General features: G+C 40.2%; 1 protein-coding gene across 4 annotated transcripts; it reads left to right on the top strand.

Moving 5' to 3' along the window:
* Nucleotides 1-802: 802 nt before the first annotated feature.
* On the top strand, nt 803-15348 carry LOC123743385 (ribonuclease inhibitor). 4 transcript variants are annotated; one of them, XM_082976090.1, is made up of 7 exons: nt 803-903; nt 1989-2204; nt 3175-3294; nt 3468-3584; nt 6799-7329; nt 10730-10903; nt 11040-15348. In XM_082976090.1, the coding sequence occupies exons 5-7, from the start codon at nt 7037-7039 to the stop codon at nt 11095-11097; spliced, it is 525 nt and encodes a 174-aa protein (XP_082832216.1). In that variant the 5' UTR covers nt 803-903; nt 1989-2204; nt 3175-3294; nt 3468-3584; nt 6799-7036; the 3' UTR covers nt 11098-15348. The 4 variants fall into 4 exon arrangements, with proteins under 4 accessions (XP_082832216.1, XP_082832217.1, XP_082832214.1 ...); XM_082976091.1 differs by having other exon boundaries at nt 3465-3584; nt 6803-7329; XM_082976088.1 differs by having other exon boundaries at nt 3465-3584.
* The last annotated feature ends 7660 nt before the right edge of the window (nt 15349-23008 follow it).

Below are 23008 nucleotides of genomic sequence, written 5' to 3'. Positions count from 1 at the left end.
AATCTGTATAAAGGCAAAAAGGCAATTTTTGAACAAAGGATGAGCCTTTCTTAATAATCTACTGGAGAACCATTTCGGGTTTAAGAATAACTTATGTATGAGTGAAGCTTTTAGTGAGAGGTTTAAAGCTTTAATATTTAATCATTTTAGTCCCCCAAAATCATATTCATTATATAAATATGCACATTTAATTTTGTCTGGCTTAGCATTCCAAATAAAATGAAATATTTGTTGCTCATATTATTTTTAAAAACGAGTAATCTGGAGTAGGTAGTGCCATTAGTAAGTAAACTGTGACCAAAGAGTTATGTGGTCTTTACTTGAGTGTGTTTCAGCAGAGTGAGGTCAGTGAGATGCTTCCAAGTCTGTATTTTTCTGAACTCATAAAATCCTTTACACAATCTGATGGGATGGATGTTCAACCCCATTAAAATTACCATAAGGTTTATATAGTACCTTTACGTTAAGATCTCACAGATATGTTCATGGCAAAGCAGGTCAATTAATTATATGAATTGATTCTTAAAGTATATAACTATGAGCTTCATCTTGAGGAGTCACCTGTGACAGTATAAAAAAAGAGTATGAATAGCCTTTTAGATCATAATGAATCAGATTACATGGACAGTGGGACCTGATCCTAGATTAGCTCTCCTCCTCTGAGACACTTCCTTTATGAATAACGGACCAGGAGTCACCAGGACCAAGAAACTGAACACATACTGTTGTAAAGTCTAGTTACAGCAGGTGTTTACTGCCATCTAGTGGAAGATACCAATAAAACACTTTATTATCAGGGTGGGGAGACGGCTGAGCTGAAACAGAAAGTAAATGTGTTATTTTGTTCAGGATCCATTTTGAGACGACAGAGCAGAAAACACTATATAGAGAGTAAAAAATAAAGTAAGTATTACTGAACAGTAATCTATTCTAAAGGACAGAGTAAGATAATGAATACCTGGAATTATATATTACGAGTTAGTAGAACTGTTACTTGAGCTTATTGCTGACAGACAGCAGTTTCTAAGTGGAAACTAATCAGTAGACCTACATGTTATCAGTCAAATGTCTGGTAATGATGGTGGAGGAGCTTTTAAATGTTAGGGTTTTGTTCTTACCCAGCACTTACAGTACACACCTGATTCAACTAATCATCAAATATTTTAAGACAGTTTAATATTTGAGGCACACAAATGAACATCCTCAAATGAAAAGCTTTTGGGTTTGTAGGCCTGTTTACAAGCAGACCTGTTTACAATTATTATGCACCTACAGTAATTTGTATTTATATTTATTAGGGGGAAAAACACAACTAAACCTGGTTCCTTGTAAATTATAGGTTTAGCTAAAATAATGTAAGAGCGATGTCTTGAAGGACTATAATAAAAAAAACTGAAGCAAGATTCAGAACAAAATGTCATGAGTTACTGTTGTCGCATGCAACTGACTATTAGCGCCACCCTCTGGTTACTGTTGATATATAAAGGGGTGACGCATTGAAACCAGTTGGAACTGAACAAAGTACAGTATCTGTATTGGGCCATTTTGAGATGAAACTGAACTGAAACGGAGTTTCAAAGTAAAGTGAGGATTTCAGGTTAATAATCTAGAATAAAGCAGAGGGAACAAAACTTGGAATTAACAGAACTAGTGTCCAAGTACTGCTACTTTAGCCCAGTACATGGAACTGAGATGAGGAAGTGAAACAGTAGGCTTATGTGAAGATGCTACAAGTAAAATGATAAGAAGTTGGAATATCTTTTTTTCTGTCAATGTATCATGTTATTTGTGCGTTTGTGATATTATGTTTCATTATTTATTGTAGCCTATGTGTCAGATACATTGTGTGTCTCTCTGTTTGACTTTTAGAGTTTATCCAGAAAGTGACACACTATGTTTTTTATCTTAAATGTTTTATTAAATACGGTGATGAATGTGATGTGACTATGTTGTGGGTTTTAGATCTGCTGATCTGTACTCTATACTAGATGTCTCAACAATCAGTCTGCTTGGTGAGGAGGAGGAAATAAATCTATCTCTACCTACACTGAATTCTGTCTGGATAAAGTGTGTGGGGCGGCAATAGACCAAGCCACGAGGCCCAGAGAGCAATCTCCAGTACCCAGCTGTCTGTTTATGAAGAGTGACTTCTCAATGAATCGTCCTGTCAATTTGAATGGTGGATCAGGGACCTTTGACCCCAGGTAAGTCACGAGTCAGCTGTATGATACTACTAGTGAAGAGAAGAATCTTCCAAATCTGAAACAAGTATTTACATTTATATTTCAGTAATTTAGCAGATGCTCTTATCCAGAGCGAGCTAAAGTAGTGAGTGCATACATTTTCGTACTATGACTTTGAAGATTAAGACAACTTTATATAGTTATATTGTTTAGTGATTGTAATTGCTCTGTGGACATTTATTAACTAGTCCAGAGGCTCCAAAAAAACTCAGATCGGTCTCTTCAGTACCCAGCTGTCTGTCTATGAAGATATCAGAACTCAGGATAAGACCCAGATGCAGACAGCTAGAGTCCCAAATGTTTATTGACCCAAACAGGGGGCAGGCAAAAGACATGTCAAAGGCAGGCAGAGGTCCGTAATCCAGGGCAGAGTCAATAAGGTACAGAAGAGCAGGCAGGCTCGGGGTCAGGACAGGCAGATGTTCGTAAACGGGTCAGAGTCAGGCAAGTACAGAACGGCAGGCAGGCTCGGGGTCAGAACCGGGGAAACAGAACTTGAGAAAGCAGGGAGACTGGAAACACGCTGGTAAGACCTAACAAGACAAGACGAACTGGCAACAGACAAACAGAGAACACATGTATAAATACACTGGGGAGAATGAGGAGATGGGCAACACCTGGAGGGGGGTGGAGACAAGCACAAAGACAGGTGAAACAGATCAGGGTGTGACAGAGGAGTAATTTCTCCATGGATTGTCCTGTTCATTTCAGTGGTGGATCAGGGACCTTTGATCCAAGGTCATAATTATGATATTACTAGTGAAGGGGAGTACCTAAAAACCTGAAATAATATATTTTTGTTTTCTATAACTGAGTATATACAGTACCTGCTAATATATTTGAATGCTTTATGTAATGTATTTTATCTATTGAAATATAGTTTTGCTATATTTGAAAATGTAGTTTCATGGTGATTTATTATGTTTTCTAGAAGCTCCAACCAAACTCAGAGATCAGTGTCTCCAGTACCCAGTTGTCTGTCCATGAAGAGTGACTTCTCTATGGATCATCCTGCCAATTTTAGTGGTGGATCAGGGACCTTTGACCCTAGGTAAGTTACTGGTCAGAATTGATTATATTCCTATAGAAGAGGAGAACGTTCTAAATCTGAAACAAGATGTATTTGATGTATCTGAGTATTCACTATAAAGCTGCTAATACTTTTTTATGTAATATATTTTTAAATGTTGTTTCATGGTGGTTTATATATTTCCCCCCCAGAAGCTCCAACCAGATCCAGAGATCAGTCTCTCCAGTACCCAGTCATCTGTCTATGAAGAGTGACTTCTCTATGGACCATCCTGCCAATTTTAAAAGTGGCTCAACACACTATGATCCTAGGTAAGTCACTAGTCCTCAACATACACAATACTGCAACCTTCTGGCCCCTGCAAAATCAATTGACAACTTGTATGGAAAATTACTGAGGATAATAGCGGCTGATATTGCCACTCCTATTTGTCATATCTTCAATCTAAGCCTACTAGAAAGATTGTGCCCTCGGGCCTGGAGGGAAGCAAAAGTAATTCCGCTACCCAAGAATAGTAAAGCCCTCTTTATTGGCTCAAATAGCCGATCAATCAGCCTGTTACCAACCCTTAGTAAACTTTTGGAAAAAGTTGTGTTTGACCAGATACATTGCTATTTTACAGTAAACAAATTGACAACATACTTTCATCATAGGGAAGGACATTCAACAAGAACAGCACTTACAGAAATGACTGATGATTGCCTGAGAGAAATTGATGATAAAACAATTGTGGAGGATCTTTTGTCAGACTTCAAGTGCAGGTTTTGACATTATCGATCATAGTCTGCTGCTGTTAAAACTTGTTTTATGGTTTTACTCCCCCTGCTATAATGTGGATAAAGAGTTACCAGTTTAACAGAACACAGAGGGTGTTCTTTAATGGCAGCCTATCCAACATAATCCAGGTAGAATCAAGAATTACCCAGGGCAGCTGTCTAGGCCCCTTACTTTTTTCAATCTTTACTAACGACATGTCACTGGCTGTGAGTAAAGCCAGTGTGTCTATTTATGCGGATGACTCAACACTATACACGTCAGCTACTACAGCAAGTGAAATCACTACAACACTTAATGCAGGAGTTTTTGCAAAAGGGCTTTAGATTTTAACATAATATAATGTTTCGAGATTTGCGATATCTAAAAAAATGTGTAACATTTTATCATAACAGCTTTGGTATTTGCAGTCTGTTTGTAACTCCAAATGCATTTAGTAAGTTACACACTAAAACAAGTGGTTCTATGTAGTGCCAAATAAGGGCTCTTTGGCCAGAACATTCCAAGCTTAATTGCCTCTACCATATGCATTCCTCCTACAGATAACCATTAATAGGATACCTGATAATTAACAGTATTCCAAGTGTAGGAGTCAGAGCACAGAATCCACCAGTCCCCCGTATTTAACATTTAACTCCATGCTGTTCCAACATTAGATAAACTTGGTGTCAAAAGGTGCGTGACTGGTTGCCGGGAAGTCAGGCGCAGGAGATCAGAGATAGGTGATAAGCGAAGCACTTTAATAATAACTGGCCCAAAGAATAGGCGAGGCAACACAAAGCATAACAATGGTACAATGCACTGGAATAAACAAAACAAAACCTGGGTTAAACAAACCCAGCGCAAACCAGCCTGAACCGTAACACCCTTAACATGAAACAATTCCACACACAGACATGGGGGGAACAGAGGGTTAAATACACGTAGAGCAATGAGGGGATGTAAACCAGGTGTGCGGGAAAACAAGACAAAACAAATGGAAAATGAAAGGTGGAGCGGCGATGGCTAGAAGACCGGTGACATCGTCCGCCGAACGAACAAGGAGAGGAACCGACTTCGGCGGAAGTCGTGACACTTGGAAATTAATTAATTAATTAATTAAAAGAACAAACAATGATAATAAAACATGAACAAAGATTAAAACATTATAAACATTCACAGTTAATTATTAGGTTCACAACTTTTTTTTAATCACACTATGCACGCTCTTATTTCCATTTCTCGTCAAACAACAGAATGACATTTCAGCTGGAGTTTTTTGACTTTCTCCATTACAGTTTCTGGTTCCTAAGAGAGTGATATCACAAGGCTTGAAAAGCAAAGAGAAACACAAAGCATAGAAAATATTAGTACTGTGTTAAGCTACGCATAATTATAATAATTATATATGCAAAGAACAACCAAAGTTTGATGACATGACAATTCCCACTCTCTTTTCACCTGACTCTATACCTACAGGATACTTTCCTGCTGGGTTCCACAAAAATGAAGGCCCTAAAAAACCTCATGCTTTCACCCAGTCTTCCACCTTAGACCACAGGCTCCAAGAGGTGTTCCCAAGCCATGTCATTTTCACTTTGCTCCCCATCTCCTTCCTCCTCCATAGCCACCAGATATACAAGTACGGTGGCCTTAATCAACTTTACCTCATCTTGAGGTAACTCAGCACTGTATGTACGTTTCAACATCAATGGCCTCATAAAATGATATCCCAACAATGCTACTAAAGTAACCCCTGCTACTACTAACACTGCCCTCAAAACACCTCATTTGCGGCATAGTCCAATTCCATGCTGTTACTATAGCATCCTTCAGTTACTGTCCCTACAGCGACTGCTGAATAACTACTGCCTGTAATCTGTCTCCTGCTCTTCTATGGTCCGTGGTTCACTGATAGATCTAGCACTGAACCTTTCAGATACTCGCTACCTATCTCGCAACTCGTACCCGGTCCCCTAGCCACCAACATCACTAATCACCTTGACCTACCTGTGGATAATACTCTCTTGTGCTCAGGGTAGATTGGTCCCAATCTTCTGGGAGTTATGTCAGGTGTTTGCTGTCTGTTAGAAATGAGGAAGAGATTGGTGACGTTGGAAGAATATCCAACCTAACAAACTCTTAGTCAGTCACAGATTTCTTGAAAGTTGACAATAGTGTCTGAAATGACATCACTATCTCTGCTACTCTCACCATTATCTGGGTATGTGTAACGTTCAATTTAACTTCATATTAGTCTCTATAGGGTGCACAGTTAGCTGTCGTCCCTTTCCTACAAGCTATTTCCTGTAACAATATACATGGTCTCTGGGGATGATACCACTCTATCACCCCGATCACATTCCATCCCACATAATATTCTGTCTCAAACACAGGCCTCATGTGTACATTTGCACATTAATCATTCCATATAACACATTAGTCACTACTATAATGTCACATCCTGACCAGCAGAGGGAGCAATTGGATTAGTTTTGGTCAGGATGTGGCAGGGTTTTTTGTGTTAAGCGTTGTGTTGGTGATTGGACTCCCAATTGAAGGCAGGTGTGTTGAGTTGCCTTTGATTGGGAGTCCTATATAGTAGTGTGTGTTTTTCTTTGGGGTTGTGGGTAATTGTTTCTTGTTTAGTGTGGTTGCACCTGACAGGACTGTTGGCTGTCAGTTTCCTTGTTTTTGTTTTTGTATAGTGTTCGTTCTAATTAAATTGAAGGATGAATACTAACTCTGCTGCATTTTGGTCCTTTTCTGAAGACAGCTGTGACAGAATTACCCACCAAACTTGGACCAAGCAGCAGAGGAACGAGGAGGAAGGATGGACGTGGGCAGAGATAAGGATGAGCGTTTCCAGGGCTATGGAAGAGTTTAGTAAACTCGAGAGGCAGCCCCAATAATTTTTTTGGGGGGGGCACAAGGGCAGTTTTGCGGGGCAACAATGGAGCCCCAGGCCAGCTCCCCGCACTAGCCCTGAGGTGCGTGTCTCCAGGCTGGCATGTCCAGATCCCTTAAGGTGATGCAGAGGAAGAACATCTCCCCTGAGAGGTGCATCAATCTCTTCCACTGTCTGATAGAGATGAAAGACCATTCATTACAGGAGGAAATCCAAGCGTACTTGAGGTCAGTGAAGAGATCCAAAAACCTCTCCCTTGCCCACTGCTCAGCACTGGCCTACATGCTGCAGATATCAGAGGAGGTTCTGGATATGTTTGACCTGAAGGATTACAAGACATCAGAGGAGGGTCGTAGGAGACTGGTTCCAGCTGTGAGAGGCTGCAGGAAAGCTCTGTAAGTATTCATGTAAATATTGCACACCAAAATACATTGTAGTTATAGCAGTGTTTTCATTGTCTGAGTGGATCTGTAAGTACTCATGTGACTATCCCTCAGACCAAACTTTACTGTATGTAGGAACAACAGTATTTTCATCGGCTGACTACACTTTCTATCAGCTGAAAAGTCTTAACAAACTATAACTCAAACTGATCATTAAAAGTTATAGCATTGAGCCATGTATGCACGACGTACACATTATTTGTGCACGGGTAACAGTGTAAGCAGGGAAAGCTAAGCGTACCATTTTAATACAACCAGTCTGTTATGCTAGTTCTTCTGTGTTGGCGTACGTGCTGGCTGTAAACTCACAGACACATCCTGTGAAGTGTTGACCTCAGCTCAAACCCCTCACATCTGAGTGAGCTGAATCTGTGTAGCAATGACCTGAAGGATTCAGGAGTGAAGCTGCTCTCTGCTGGACTGGAGAATCCCCACTGTAAACTGGAGACTCTGAGGTCAATATTCCTGTAGTTGGTCAACAAGTGATAACTGTTCCCAGATCCACATGTGTTTACCAGGCACACATTGTCCACACCATATGTGTTTGGAGAGTGAAGCTTACAGTTTTAAATTTGGCACTATGCTCCACCATTTTGGATTTGAGATAGAATGTTTCATATTAGGCAACAGTACATACATATGTTTTACCGTTTAGAAATTAAAGCACTTCATATCTCTAGTGCTCTTATTTGAAGAAGTTGTAATTATTTGGACAAATGCACTTATATTGTATTAAAGTAGTCATAAGTTTAGTATTTGGTCCCATATTCCTTAAACGCAGTGATTACATTAAGCTTGTGACTCTACAAACTTGTTGAATGTATTTACAGTTTGTTTTGGATTACGTTTTTCCCAATAGTAATTGAATGGTGAATAATGTCCTGTGTCATTTTGCAGTCACTTGTATTGTAAGTAAGAATAGAAGATGTTTCTGAACACTTCTACATTCATGTGGATCCTACCATGATTATGAATAATCATGAATGAAATGTGAATGATGATGAATGAGAAGGTTACAGAGGCACAAATATCATACCCCTCTCTGTAATTGGTAATGTTGAGAGGTTCTGTCTTGAGAGGTTCTGTTTTGTTGTAACCTATGTAACTTTCTCACTCATTATTATTCATAATTCTTCTTAACCATGGCATCATTAGGATTAATTTAGTAATGTTTAGAAACATGTTATCTACTCACTTAGACAGAAGATTAATCCTGTCGTCATCCACTATTCAGTTACTATTTGGCAAAACATAACCCAAAACAAACTGCAAATGCCACCAATGAGTTTGGGACCAAATACTAAACTTTTGACTACTTTAATACACTATAAGTGAATTGGTCAGAATACTTATGACTTCTTCAAATGGGTGGGCTAGATACATAAGGTGCTTTCATTTTGAAACGTGAAACAGATATATACTGCTCAAAAAAAGAAAGGGAACACTTAAACAACACATCTTAGATCTGAATGAAAGAAATAATCTTATTAAATACTTTTTTCTTTACATAGTTGAATGTGCTGACAACAAAATCACACAAATAATCAATGGAAATCCAATTTATCAACCCATGGAGGTCTGGATTTGGAGTCACACTCAAAATTAAAGTGGAAAACCACACTACAGGCTGATGTCCTTAAAACAAGTCAAAATGAGGCTCAGTAGTGTATGTGGCCTCCACGTGCCTGTATGACCTCCCTACAATGCCTGGGCATGCTCCTGATGAGGTGGCGGATGGTCTCCTGAGGGATCTCCTCCCAGACCTGGACTAAAGCATCTGCCAACTCCTGGACAGTCTGTGGTGCAACGTGGCGTTGGTGGATGGAGCGAGACATGATGTCCCAGATGTGCTCAATTGGATTCAGGTCTGGGGAACGGGCGGGCCAGTCCATAGCATCAATGCCTTCCTCTTGCACGAACTGCTGACACACTCCAGCCACATGAGGTCTAGCATTGTCTTGCATTAGGAGGAACCCAGGGCCAACCGCACCAGCATATGGTCTCACAAGGGGTCTGAGGATCTCATCTCGGTACCTAATGGCAGTCAGGCTACCTGTGGCGAGCACATGGAGGGCTGAGCGGCCCCCCAAAGAAATGCCACCCCACACCATGACTGACCCACCGCCAAACCGGTCATGCTGGGGGATATTGCAGGCAGCAGAACGTTCTCCACGGCGTCTCCAGACTCTGTCATGTCTGTCACATGTGCTCAGTGTGAACCTGCTTTCATCTGTGAAGAGCACAGGGCTCCAGTGACGAATTTGCCAATCTTGGTGTTCTCTGGCAAATGCCAAACATCCTGCACGGTGTTGGGCTGTTGGCACAACCCCCACCTGTGGACGTCGGGCCCTCATACCACCCTCATGGAGTCTGTTTCTGACCGTTTGAGCAGACACATGCACATTTGTGGCCTGCTGGAGGTCATTTTGCAGGGCTCTGGCAGTGCTTCTCCTGCTCCTCCTTGCACAAAGGTGGAGGTAGCGGTCCTGCTGCTGGGTTGTTGCCCTCCTACGGCCTCCTCCACATCTCCTGACGTACTGGCCTGTCTCCTGGTAGCGCCTCCATGCTCTGGACACTACGCTGACAGACACAGCAAACCTTCTTGCCACAGCTCACATTGATGTGCCATCCTGGATGAGCTGCACTACCTGAGCCACTTGTGTGGGTTGTAGACGCCGTCTCATGCTACCACTAGAGTGAAAGCACCGCCAGCATTCAAAAGTGACCAAAACATCAGCCAGGCAGCATAGGAACTGAGAAGTGGTCTGTGGTCCCCACCTGCAGAACCACTCCTTTATTGGGGGTGTCTTGCTAATTGCCTATAATTTCCACCTGTTGTCTATTCCATTTGCACAACAGCATGTGAAATGTATTGTCAATCAGTGTTGCTTCCTAAGTGGACAGTTTGATTTCACAGAAGTGTGATTGACTTGGAGTTGCATTGTGTTGTTTAAGTGTTCCCTTTATTTTTTTGAGCAGTGTATATGAAAATACCCTCAAATAAAAGATGACATTATATACTGTCACCTCATAGGAAACAGTTACTATGTTAGCTTCAATGTCAAAATAGATATGCTGTCGACTGTATATTCAATACAATCCAAATCTGATACCTCACTGTCTGTCTTTTGACTGATTCTGCTTTGTATAATGGTCTGGTCAGTCTACTCCAATATTTATGCTATATATCTACAAGCAGCACTTTGAACATTTGTCATTTCTAATGATACATTCATTTAGAAAAATATATGACAGATTTCAGGACATATGAATATGTTAAAAAAATATACTGCCACTATTTTCACCACCAAAGAATAGCAGTGTGACTTTTAAATTATTTTACTCTTTGCAGGCTGTCAGGCTGTCTAGTCACACATGAAGGCTGTGCTTCTCTGGTCTCAGCTCTGAGGTCAAACCCCTCACACCTGAGAGAGCTGGACCTGAGCTGCAATCACCCAGGAGACTCAGGAGTCAGACTGCTCTCTGCTGGACTGGAGGATCCACACTGCAGACTGGAGAAACTCAAGTATGTAGAGGGTTTATGTCAATGTTCATATCAGACGTGTGAGTTATGAGGCTAGTTAAGACAAACATTCTTACCTCTGTGTGTGAGTTCATGTGTATCAATCAATGACTGTCTGTTCTTCTGCTTACTTCTACAGTGTTGAACATAGTGGAGAGCACACAATGAATCCTGGACTTAAAAAATGTAAGTGTTGACTGCTGTGAAGAATATGACTAAGAATAAGTCTTATGTCACGGGCAGATAAATCACTGGAGGATGAGTCAGGCGCAGGAGACTGAGTTCCGTTTGAGCAAAACGTATTTAATGCTGCCAAGGGGCAAAATCCACATATAAGGCAGGTTGCACAAAAGTCAAATGACGAGTGGCAGCTCCACTCTAAAAGTCAGACGGGGCGCAGCCCGGCAACCCTAATGCCTAAATGAATGCGTAGCAAAAGCAACTACGTTAAATCAATTCAACCCCTACCACACGCAACATAGAACAATCCCGCACGAATCCTAACTAAACACAGACAAACTAAATACCCCCCCACTAATGACAAACAAGACAAGTGCAACCAAAAAACAGACATGACTAACAGACACTGAAACATAGATCGGTGGCAGCTAGTAGGACGGCGACGACGACCGCCGAACACCGCCAGACCGGGGAGGGGCGCCACCTTCTGTGGACGTTGTGACATCTTAATTCAAGTTAAGTCAAAGTCAAAAACCACCATCATTACTGACTTGGTCATATTAAATATAAGCTGTAGTTCTGCAGAAGCAGAAATCAGGGACACCATGGTAGCCTCTAACTTTCTCACTCATAATTGTTCATGATTCATTCATGATCTTTCTTAATCATGCCATCATCAGGATTAGTATTGTTTTGAAATATGTTACCTACTCACTTAGAAGATTAATCCAGTCGTCATCCACTGTTCATTTACTATTGGGCAAAACATAACCCAAAACAAACTGCAAAAGCTACCAATGAGTTTAGGACCAAATACTAAACTTTTGACTACTTTAATACACTATAAGTGAATTGGTCAGAATACCTATGACTTCTTCAAATGGGGGGACTAGATACATGAAGTGCTTTCATTCTGAAATGTGAAGAAGATACAGTTGAAGTCGGAAGTTTACATACACTTAGGTTGGAGTCATTAAAACTCGTTTTTCAACCACTCCACACATTTCTTGTCAACAAACTATCGTTTTGGCAAGTTGGTTAGGACATCTACTTTGTGCATGACCCAAGTCATTTTTTCCAAGAATTGTTTACAGACAGATTATTTCACTTATAATTCACTGTATCACAATTCCAGTGGGTCATAAGTTTACATACATGTACACTAAGTTGACTGTGCCTTTAAACAGCTTGGAAATTTCCATAAAATTATGTCATTGCTTTAGAAGCTTCTGATAGGCTAATAGACATAATTTGAGTCAATTGGAGGTGTACCTGTGGATGTATTTCAAGGCCTACCTTCAAACTCCTACCTTCAAAAGAAATCAGCCAAGACCTCAGAACATTTTTTGTAGACCTCCACAAGTCTGGTTCATCCTTGGGAGCAATTTCCAAACGCCTGAAGGTACCACGTTCATCTGTACAAACAATAGTATGCAAGTATAAACACCATGGGACCACGCAGCCGTCATACCGCTCAGGAAGGAGACGCGTTCTGTCTCCTAGAGATGAACGTACTTTGGTGCGAAAAGTGCAAATCAATCCCAGAACAACAGCAAAGGACCTTGTGAAGATGCTGGAGAAAACAGGTACAAAAGTATCTATATCCATAGTAAAACGAGTCCTATGTCAACATAACCTGAAAGGCCGCTCAGCAAGGAAGAAGCCACTGCTCCAAAAGCTCCATTAAAAAAAGCCAGACTACGGTTTGTAAATGCACATGGTGACAAATATCATACTTTCTGGAGAAATGTCCTCTGTTCTGATGAAACAAAAATAGAACTGTTTGGCCATAATGACCATCGTTATGTTTGGAGGAAAACGGGGGAGGCTTGCAAGCCGAAGAACACCATCCCAACCTTGAAGCACGGGGGTGGTAGCGTCATGTTGTGGGGGTGCTTTGCTGCAGTAGGGACCAGTGCACTTCACAAAATAGATGGCATCATGAGGATGGAAAATGATGTGGATATATTGAAGCAATATCTCAAGACATCAGTCAGGAAGTTGAAGCTTGGTCGCAAATGGGTCTTCCAAATGGACAATGACCCCAAGCATACTTCCAAAGTTGTGGCAAAATGGCTTAAGGACAACAAAGTCAAAGTATTGGGAAGCTTATTTTGGGAAGCTTGTGGAAGGCTACCCGAAATGTTTGACCAATGTTAAACAATTTAAAGGCAATGCTACCAAATACTAATTGAGTGTATGTAAACTTCTGACCCACTGGGAATGTGATGAAATAAACAAAAGCTGAAATAATTCATTCTCTCTACTATTATTCTGACATTTCACATTCTTAAAATAAAGTGGTTATCCTAACTGACCTAAGACATGGACTTTTTACTTGGATTAAATGTCAGGAATTGTGAAAAACTGAGTTTGAATGTATTTGGCTAAGGTGTATGTAAACTTCCGACTTCAAATATATGTTTGAAAATACCCTCAAATAAAAGATTACATTATATACTGTCACCGGATATAAAACATTTGAAATGTTAGCTTCAATGTCAAATTAGATATGTTGTGGACAGTATACTCAATACAATCTAAATCTGATACCTCACTGTCTTTGGACTGATTCTGCTTTATAAAATGGTCTGGTCTGTCTACTTTGACAATGTATGTGTGTGGCGTGTTCGTGTAAAATTAGAAATGTGTGTGTTCGGACTTCCTGAATGGAATTCTGGGGAAAGGCTGTGTGCTGATCAAGCTCCTTGACAATTTTGGCCTAAATTAAACTTCACAAGTTAAAAATACATATTTGACCTTCTAAATCGGACTGACAATGAGTAAAGATAAATATTGAAGTGAAAAAGACGGCATCAAAGAGAAGATAATCCGCTATGTTCACCGTGTTTAAATCAGAGGTTCATCTCTCATGGCAGAGTTTAAGTTATTTAGACGAGACACAGCCACCTCACTCGGCAAAATGCAAATCTCTATCGATGGCATGAAGGCTACTCTAGAGAAAAATGATAAACAGATGACCCACATTGAAAGGAAGAATGAGGAACATGTCGAAAAGTTAATACAAGACCAGGCTATTAGCTACCTGATGGGCCAGGTAGAGGAATTGCAAAAGAAGAGAGACTTGTTGGATAACCTTTCACGTCGTAATAAAGTTCACATTTTTGGGGTCGAAATCAATGCAGAAAATGTCTACATTTGTTGACAAAATGCTGAGGGAGATCTTAGAAATCGATACTGCTACACCTTTGGTCATAGAGAGGACTCATAGAACCGCACCTGCAGCCCAGAGCAGGCCCGGAGCGAAGGACACACAGAGGCCCAGCGCTATCATCATGCGCCAACGAAACAGGATATAATACAGCTGTCGAGAACCAAGGGAGAACTTTTCTACAAAGACAAATGCATATCTATCTTCAATGACTATTCAGCAGAGCTATTGCGGAATAGAAAAGATTACGACAGGATCAAGAGAACTGGCAGCCAAAAGCATCACATACTCTCTGATGTTCCCTGCGAAGCTGCGCGTCACCCATGAGAGCAAGACCCACAGCTTGGATTCTGTACCTGATGCCAAGTCCTTCCTGTGCTCCATTGGGATTACACCACCTTTCGGATCTGAGGACAGGGTCCAGAAAAATATGCTGACTATGTGGCAAATTGTTGGGCACAGAAGCAGTGAGAGACAGAAGGACACAAGGCCTAAGAAGTTGGCCAAATCTACCGTGGAACACTGTCCAGTCCACATTGACTACTGAAGCGATCCCTTCTTCTTAAGGACTGGAAACTACCACGATTTATGCTCATAATTGGGATCTTATTGCTGGACTAATTCATCAATCTTTGACCTACAGTTTATTGGGATGATAAGGTAATTATTTAATCTGGGGAAAAACAGAATAGCCTGTTTTCCTCATTCCCACATTCTCTTTTAGTAGGGTATAGAGTAAAGATTATCAATGTGTCACATCCTGACCAGTAAAAGGGGTTATTTGTTATTGTAGTTTGGTCAGGACATGGCAGGGGTGTGTTTGTTTAGTGTGTTTTGGGGTTTTTGGTTTCTATGTTTTCTATTTCTATGTGGGTTTTCTAGTTTGTCTATTTCTATGTTAGTTTTAGGAACGACCTCCAATTAGAAGCAGCTGGTTGTCATTGCTTCTAATTGGAGGCCATATTTAAGTGGGTTTATGTTCTCTTGTGTTTGTGGGTGATTGTTCCATGTATAGTCTATGTACCTTACAGGACTGTTTATCGTCGGTCTTTTGTTCAGTGTTAATTTCTTTAATAAATCAAGAAGATGATTCACATCCCTGCTGCAGTTTGGTCCCATCATTACGACGCATATGACACAATGCTTTTTATGGCAATTACATATAGGCTACCCAAGTGTAGGTTTGTCAAAATATTAGCATAATATGTGCTGATTCTTTATTTATTTATACAAGGCTTTTGGATTACGTTGAATTTCCAGCATTTAACCCTTACTGTTTAAGACAACCTGTTTAGAGGGAGAGACAGTTAGCCTGCCCACATATGCTTATATTATTTATTTTATTTTTGCATTCTGTTTTCTTATAGCCTAATATTATTTGAGTTGGGAAAACATTTAATAGGCTATGGAGCTATATTTCATAGTTTATAACGGAGTGCAGGGAATGTCTATTCATGCGTGTCTGTTTATGGGCTCCTCGACTTGTTTGTTATTTATTTTTGCATCTAGGTTACTCTTTAAATGATAGGTCGCTGAAGAAAAATTGTCTAGTGATAAATATTAGGTCAGATATACTATAATATAGGCCGAACTATCACTTAGTTTCCACAATTGCCCCGCTACTGGGTCTTGCCCCCCCCCCCCTTGTTTAAAGAACACCACACCACCTAGATCTGCCACCCAGGAATGTGGCAGTCTTAAGTGTTCTACTTTTAATTTCACTGTTCGTGCTCCCTTTGTTCCAGTGGAGACACTTGTTTTTGTGTTGATGTTCTTGTTGTTCCTCTGTGTGTTTTGTACTGAAATGAAAAACAAAGGAGCATTTCTGTCTGCAGTTCTGGGTACAAGGAAAAGGCCAGTTCAAATCAAGGTCTGTAGTGTTTTATATTGACACTTTACGCTGACAATGAAGTTACTTAACATTTTAATGTATAACGTGAAGGGCTAAAACCATGTGATTAAATGGAAAAAAATATTGACACAGCTAAAACAAATGGATTGTGACATTTCCCTCCTCCAGGAGACCCAGTTATCAGACGAGGGGCACAAAAAGCTTAAAAATGAATGGCTAGGTCAGACCTTTTCTCCTCTCACTCCTCCTCACAATAAATGGTGTTTGTATACTGGTTAATAAGAGGCTGTCTTTTACATTGAAACATCAGGTAACTGATTCAGAGGGTCGGTTTGTTATTGTTCAAGGCCTATTATTTGGCGTAAATTTTACTTTTGCTAATTTGTATGCACCAAATGATGGTTCCCCACAATTTATTAATAGATGTTTCTTAGAGATTGCTAAGCATTCAAATACACATTATGTAGTTGAAAGTGACTAATTGCACAGTATCTCCACATTTGTACAAGTCACAACCATGTGGTCCCACATTAAAAATGTCTAGAGCAGTTCAATTTCACTGTGAAGAACAAGGGCTTATTGATATTAGGAGAACGTTAAACCCAACAACAAAATATTATACTTTCTTTTCAAATCCTCATGGCACTTACTCTAGAATATACTTTTTTCTTATCACTCAGACCTTAGCTCATCAGGTAGAAAACTGTATTATTAATAACATCACCATCTCAGATCATAGTCCGGTATCCTTAAAACTAAAGTTAAAAGATCAACAACATGAAACATACAGGTGGAGGCTAAATGCTTCTCTTCTTGGAGAAACTTCTTTTCAAAAGGTTATTCAAGCTGAACTTACCTTTTGTTGAGTTAAATTCCAAAAATGGATCAGCCCAACCCTTTTATGGGAGAGCGCTAAAGCTTATCTTAGTGGTCAAATCATAGCCTATTCATCGCTGCAAAAAAAAGTATGTATACAAAAACAAGAGAAGATTCAAAGAAAAATCTCCCAATTAGAAGAAAGACATAAGAAACAAGGGGATCGGGACACTAATTCAGTTGAATGCAGCGAAAGGGGAGCTTAATATGCTTCTTACTTATAAAGCGGAGGGTTCTATGAAATTTGCCTGAAATAAATACTATACTCAGGGAGACAAACCAGGGAAGCTTCTTGCACTGCAACTTAAAAAGGATGCATCTGAACGATGTATTCCCAATATCAGAACTGTGCAGGGAAAAGTTACTTCTTGCCCCAAAGAAATAAATAAGACATTTGCTGAGTACTATGAGACCCTATATAAGAAACCTAAAGATATTTCTTCTCCAGAGGACTTTCTCACACATTAGAAGCTGCCAGAGCTATCGTGTGAAGATAAGGAAATGATAGACGCCCCCATTACTGACTCAGAGATAGAAGCAGCCATCAGAAGCATGCATCCCGATTGGTTCCCCTGTGAGTTCTATAAAACATTCAGGAAAGAACTAATACTGCTGATCAGAGGAGTTCTTCATGAAGTTATAGAGCGCAATAAATATCCAGATACTTGGTGTGAAGCAATCTTCGCCGTGTTAAAGAATCAAGGTAAAGACCCACTAGACTGTGGTTCACATAAACCAGTAAGTTTACTAAATTGTGACTCTAAAATCCTTACTGAGATTTTAACAAAAAGAATTGAGGAGGTAGTTACAAAATGAATCAATCCAGATCAAACTGGGTTCATTAAAGGACGTCACTCAACGTCGAATATAAGATGACTTCTGAATATTATCAATTACTCTTAAGCAGAAATAGAAAAACAATTACACACAAGTGGGTTTGGAGGCTTTGCTCAATTTACTTCTGTAATGTGCAGTTCAGTCAGATGCCCTTGCAGAATGCACATATTACCTGATGTTTTGCCGGAAATGTCTCACACTAGATGCCACTGTTGAGCGTTGCAGATTTGGCTGCACTCTCAGACCAGCCTCTGTTATTGATAGACCATGATTTATTACATGATCAATTATAGTAGCCCTAATCTCATCTGAGACTGCAGCTCTTGATCTTCCTCTCAGTCTTCTTCCACCATGCAGACGTACTCCTCTCCCTCTCCCAGCCACTCTTCTTACATTTTTTCATTTTTTTCTTCCTCTGTCAGCCACTTCTCTATCTCTGGCTGGGTCCATGTTTACATTACAGTACAGCATTATTCCTAAGATGTCCCCTTTTGTATAGAGGGTAATGAAATTGAAAGACTAACACCTAGATAGGTGTTCAGCTACAATGGTAATCAGCTGTGGTTGGTCTAATTGTTTAACAGTTTTGAAAAGAGTATGTAAACGTGCAAATTGGCCTGTAGGTACATAGAGTTTTGGTGGTGGTTGTGTCTGAGTGAGAAAAGAAGTCATGACATTTGAAAGATGTAGTCATTGAATGCATTTTGTGCCAAAGCAATGAAAAATGATCCACAGCTGTTGTGTTCACTGTGAGAAGAGTTCTGAAAAAGTGACCTAAGTATTGAGAAATAGCGATTGTAAAAAAAAGTGTAAGATAGCTAGGTGAGACAACCACATGTCACAGTCAAATATACAGGTTACAAACATTCCATTCCATTCCATTCCAGCTAAACAATGGATACATAGCATTTTGCAAAGAACTTATTTTCATAAACATCTCAAATCTAGAACAGTTATATTGAAGGTACCAACATTTCTGATTCCTGTATTTTGGTATATAAATTATTAAACAACATTGTCAGCTCACATCTTAGTTTTGGTGTCATGTCCCCCAGAGAGACTCATTTTAGAGTCAGGCCCTCCCCTCGCTCTCTCCCCAGAGAGACTCAATTTAGAGCACTGAGCCCTAAACAGAGATCCAGCATGTTGGTTGTGGTTAACACAGTGACAATTAATTATTGAATGACAATTGTTCTATTTTAGTCATTCTCTCTTTGAAATAAAACATTTACAAACAGACATCGAAACAATCAGGCGATTTAATGCAAGCACATGAACATGTAGTTGTGACATCACTTCTCCATGGTAACAGTCAATAACAATAATAATAAGTCACTGTTTGTTAAGGTAGTTATAGACAGTGCAGCAACACAAGGCCATGTCTCACACTTATTTATATTCATTAAAAGTAGGCTATTTATTGTCTTTCAATCTCTTCTTTTCTAAACGTATCTTAGAATGTAGACAGAAGGGCTAAAACGGGCATCGATCCATTTAGAATGTTTTTTTTTGCAATAAGTAAGATATGTTATATTATGTAAAGTAATATAATGCATAATAGCAGTTTGTTAGTGATATGCAGATCAAGGTCTGTACCTCGGCTATAGCCTACATATCCTAGATGACCAGCCTAAACCTGTTCAGATCAGTTCACATAATGTTATAGGCCTACCAGTAGCAGAACAGAGAATGTACAGTATATTTACAAAAGGATGTAGACACCCCTTCAAATTAGTGAATTTGGCTATTTCAGCCATACCCGTTGCTGACAGGTGTATAAAATCCAGCACACAGCCATGCAATCTCCATAGACAAACATTGGCAGTAGAATGGCCTTACTGAAGATCTCAGTGACTTTCAACGTGACACCGTCATTGGATAGCACCTTTCCAACAAGTCAGTTCGTCAAATTTCTGCCCTGCTAGAGCTGCCCCGGTCAGCTGTAAGTGCTGTTATTGTGAAGTGGAAACGTCTAGGCACCACAACGGCTCAGCCGTAAAGTGGTAGGCCACACAAGCTCACAGAATGGGAATGCCGAGTGCTGAAGCACGTAATAATTGCCTGTCCTCGGTTGCAACACTCACTACCCAGTTCCAAACTGTGTCTGGAAGCAACATCAGCACAAGAACTGTTCGTCATGAAATGGGAGCTTCATGAAATTGGTTTCCATGGCCGAGCAGCCGCACACAAGCCTAAGATTGCCGTGCGCAATGCCAAGCGTCGGCTGGAGTGGTGTAAAGCTCGCCGCCATTGGACTCTGGAGCAGTGGAAACGCGTTCTCTGGAGTGATGAATCACGCTTCACCATCTGGCAGTCCGACAAATCTGGGTTTGGCAGATGCCAGGAGAACGCTACCTGCCCAAATGCATAGTGCGAACTATAAAGTTTGGTGGAGGAGGTATAAGGGTCTGGGGGGGGTTTTCATGGTTCGGGCTAGGCTCCTTAGTTCCAGTGAAGGGACATCTTAACGCTACAGCATACAATGACATTGTAGACGATTCTGTGCTTCCAACTTTGTGACAACAGTTTGCGGAAGGACGTTTCTTGTTTCAGCATGGCAATGTCCCATTCACAAAGCAAGGTCCATACAGAAATGGCTTGTTGAGATCGGTGTGGAAGAACTTGACTGGCCTGCACAGAGCCCTGACCCCATCGAACACCTTAGGGATGAATTGGAACACCGACTGCGACACAGGCTTAATAGCCCAACATCAGTGCCCCACCTCCCTAATGCTCATGACTGAATGGAAACAAGTCCATGCAGCAATGTTCCAACATCTAGTGGAAAGGCTTCCCAAAAGAGTTGAGGCAGCAAAGGGGGGACCAACTCCATATTAATGCCCATGTTTTTGGAATGAGATGTGATTATTATTTGACCCTGCTGGTCATCTATGAACCTTTGAACATCTTAAAGAACAATCTGGCCTTAATGGCAATGATCTCTTATAAACTCTACACGGCACAGCCAGAAGAGGACTGGCCACCCCTCAGAGCCTGGTCCCTCTCTAGGTTTGTTCCTAGGTTCCTGCCTTTCTAGGGAGTTTTTCCTAGCCACCATGCTTCTACATCTGCATTGCTTGCTGTTTTGGGTTTTAGGCTGGGTTTCTGTTTAGCACTTTGTGACATCTACTGATGTAAAGAGGGCTTTATAAATACATTTGATTTGAGATGTTCGACAAGAAGGTGTCCATATACCTTTGGTCATGTAGTGTATATATCCTAATCTATAGCCTAGGCCAGATATTTTTCACAATATTTCCAATGCAGACCATCAGGTCGGTCAGCATGATAAGTGATCATACTGTATCTCAGGCCTACTGTGAATATTGAATATCTGACGACAACCTAATTTTATTATAGTTTGTAGCCTACCTACCAGAATCTGCATGTCTTTCTAGTTCACTACATTCCTGAAGAAAATAATGTCGTTTTTACTCCATACATTTTCCCTGACACCCAAAAGTACTCGTTACATTTTGACAGGAAAATGGTCCAATTCACACACTTATCAAGAGAACCTCCCTGGTCATCCCTACTGCCTTTGATCTGACAGACTCACTAAACACAAATGCTTCGTTTGTAAATTAAGTCTGAGTGTTGGAGTGTGCCCCTGGCTATCAGTACATTGAAAAAAAAATGGTGCTGTCTGGTTTACTTAATATAAGGAATTTCAAATGATTTATACTTTTACTTTTCTTTTGATACTTAAATATATTTCAAACCAAATACCTTTACTCAAGTAGTATTTTACTGGATGACTTTCACATTTACTTGAGTAATTTTCTATTAAGGTATCTTTACTTTTACTCAAGTATGGTACTGTTTCCACCACTGAATTCCATTGGTGGGCCGTGCAAAACGAACTGTCCCATTTGTGCAGGGTGTCATGTAAAAATCATCCCAGCGTGAAATAGTTCCCAATTCTTCTGATTGAGATGTAATGCAGTAAAATCTCTCCCAGCTGAAATTGTTCCCAGTTCAATCATTTCATGCGTATCTCTTTATGTGGATGGCTGAGCTCATGCGGATGTTTCTCTTACACCCTCCCTCGACCTCGAAAGTGTTTTGTGGGCACGCGCATTTCTTTCACACAGCTGCCAATTAATGGTGGCTAGGAGTATTGACTCTGACCAATCAAAAGCTTGTTGAGGCGTGAGATAAGTATATAAATAGTTGGACTTGCGGTTCAAAGTGTTGAGAGTTGATATGAGAGATTTTCTTTTTTTATTATTATACATTATTATTCTTTTCATTTTAATTATTTTTATTTGTAATGTTTTTATTTATTTTTTGCTACTGCAAAGACATGGGCGCTATGTTTTCGATTGACAGTGCATATATATATATATATATATATATATATATATATATATATATATATATATATATATATATATATATATATGTTGGTTAGTTAGCTGTACAAACAAGCCATCTCGACCAGTTTACTTCTAATTATGCTAGTTAGCTAGCTAAATCAAGGGCGATGGGGTGTGAGAGAAACATCTCCATGAGCTCAGCCACCACACAGACGTGCGTGCAATTATTGACTGTGAATATTTTCACGCTGTGAACGTTTTTACAACATGACGTCACAATCACAATACAAACAGAACAACTGGGAACTGGCTGATTTTCAAACTCATTAAAGACACACCCTCCTCCACTTACCCTCTTATGCCCTTGGGGGAAATCCAATACCACAAATACAAATTCCATCTAGACACCGTTGCCCTAGAGCTGTGGTCCCAAACTTTTTATTGTCCCGTACCCCTTCAAACATTCAACCTCCAGCTGCGTTCCCCCTCTAGCACCAGGGTCAGCACACTCTCAAATGTTGTTTTTTGCCATCATTGTAAGCCATCATGCGACACACACACTATAAAATACATTTATTAAACATAAGAATGAGTGTGAGTTTTTGTCATAACCTGGCTCGTGGGAAGTGACAAAGAGCTCTTATAGGACCAGGGCACAAATAATAATAATCAATCATTTTGCTCTTTATTTAGCCATCTTACATATAAAACCTTATTTGTTCATCAGAAATTGTGAATAACTCCCTACAGGTTAATAAGAAGGGTGTGCTTGAAAGGATGCACATAACTCCACAATGTTGGGTTGTATTGGAGAGAGTCTCAGTCTCAAAACCTTTTCCCACACAGTCTGTGCCTGTATTTAGTTTTCATGT

The sequence above is a fragment of the Salmo salar genome, chromosome 06 (genome assembly GCF_965601325.2).
Source record: "Salmo salar chromosome 06, fSalSal1, whole genome shotgun sequence".
In the NCBI taxonomy this organism is placed as follows: domain Eukaryota; kingdom Metazoa; phylum Chordata; class Actinopteri; order Salmoniformes; family Salmonidae; genus Salmo; species Salmo salar.
Note: the sequence above shows the minus strand (reverse complement) of the source record. Positions and strands in the feature narration are given on the sequence as shown.

Bases quoted from the DNA above. Each gene is read 5' to 3' on its own strand.
- LOC123743385 (XM_082976090.1), top strand. From the start codon at position 7,037: ATGTCCAGATCCCTTAAGGTGATGCAGAGGAAGAACATCTCCCCTGAG. The intron at 7,330-10,729 runs GTAAGTATTCAT...TACTCTTTGCAG, and splicing joins AGAGGCTGCAGGAAAGCTCT to GCTGTCAGGCTGTCTAGTCA. The intron at 10,904-11,039 runs GTATGTAGAGGG...TTACTTCTACAG, and splicing joins TGCAGACTGGAGAAACTCAA to TGTTGAACATAGTGGAGAGC.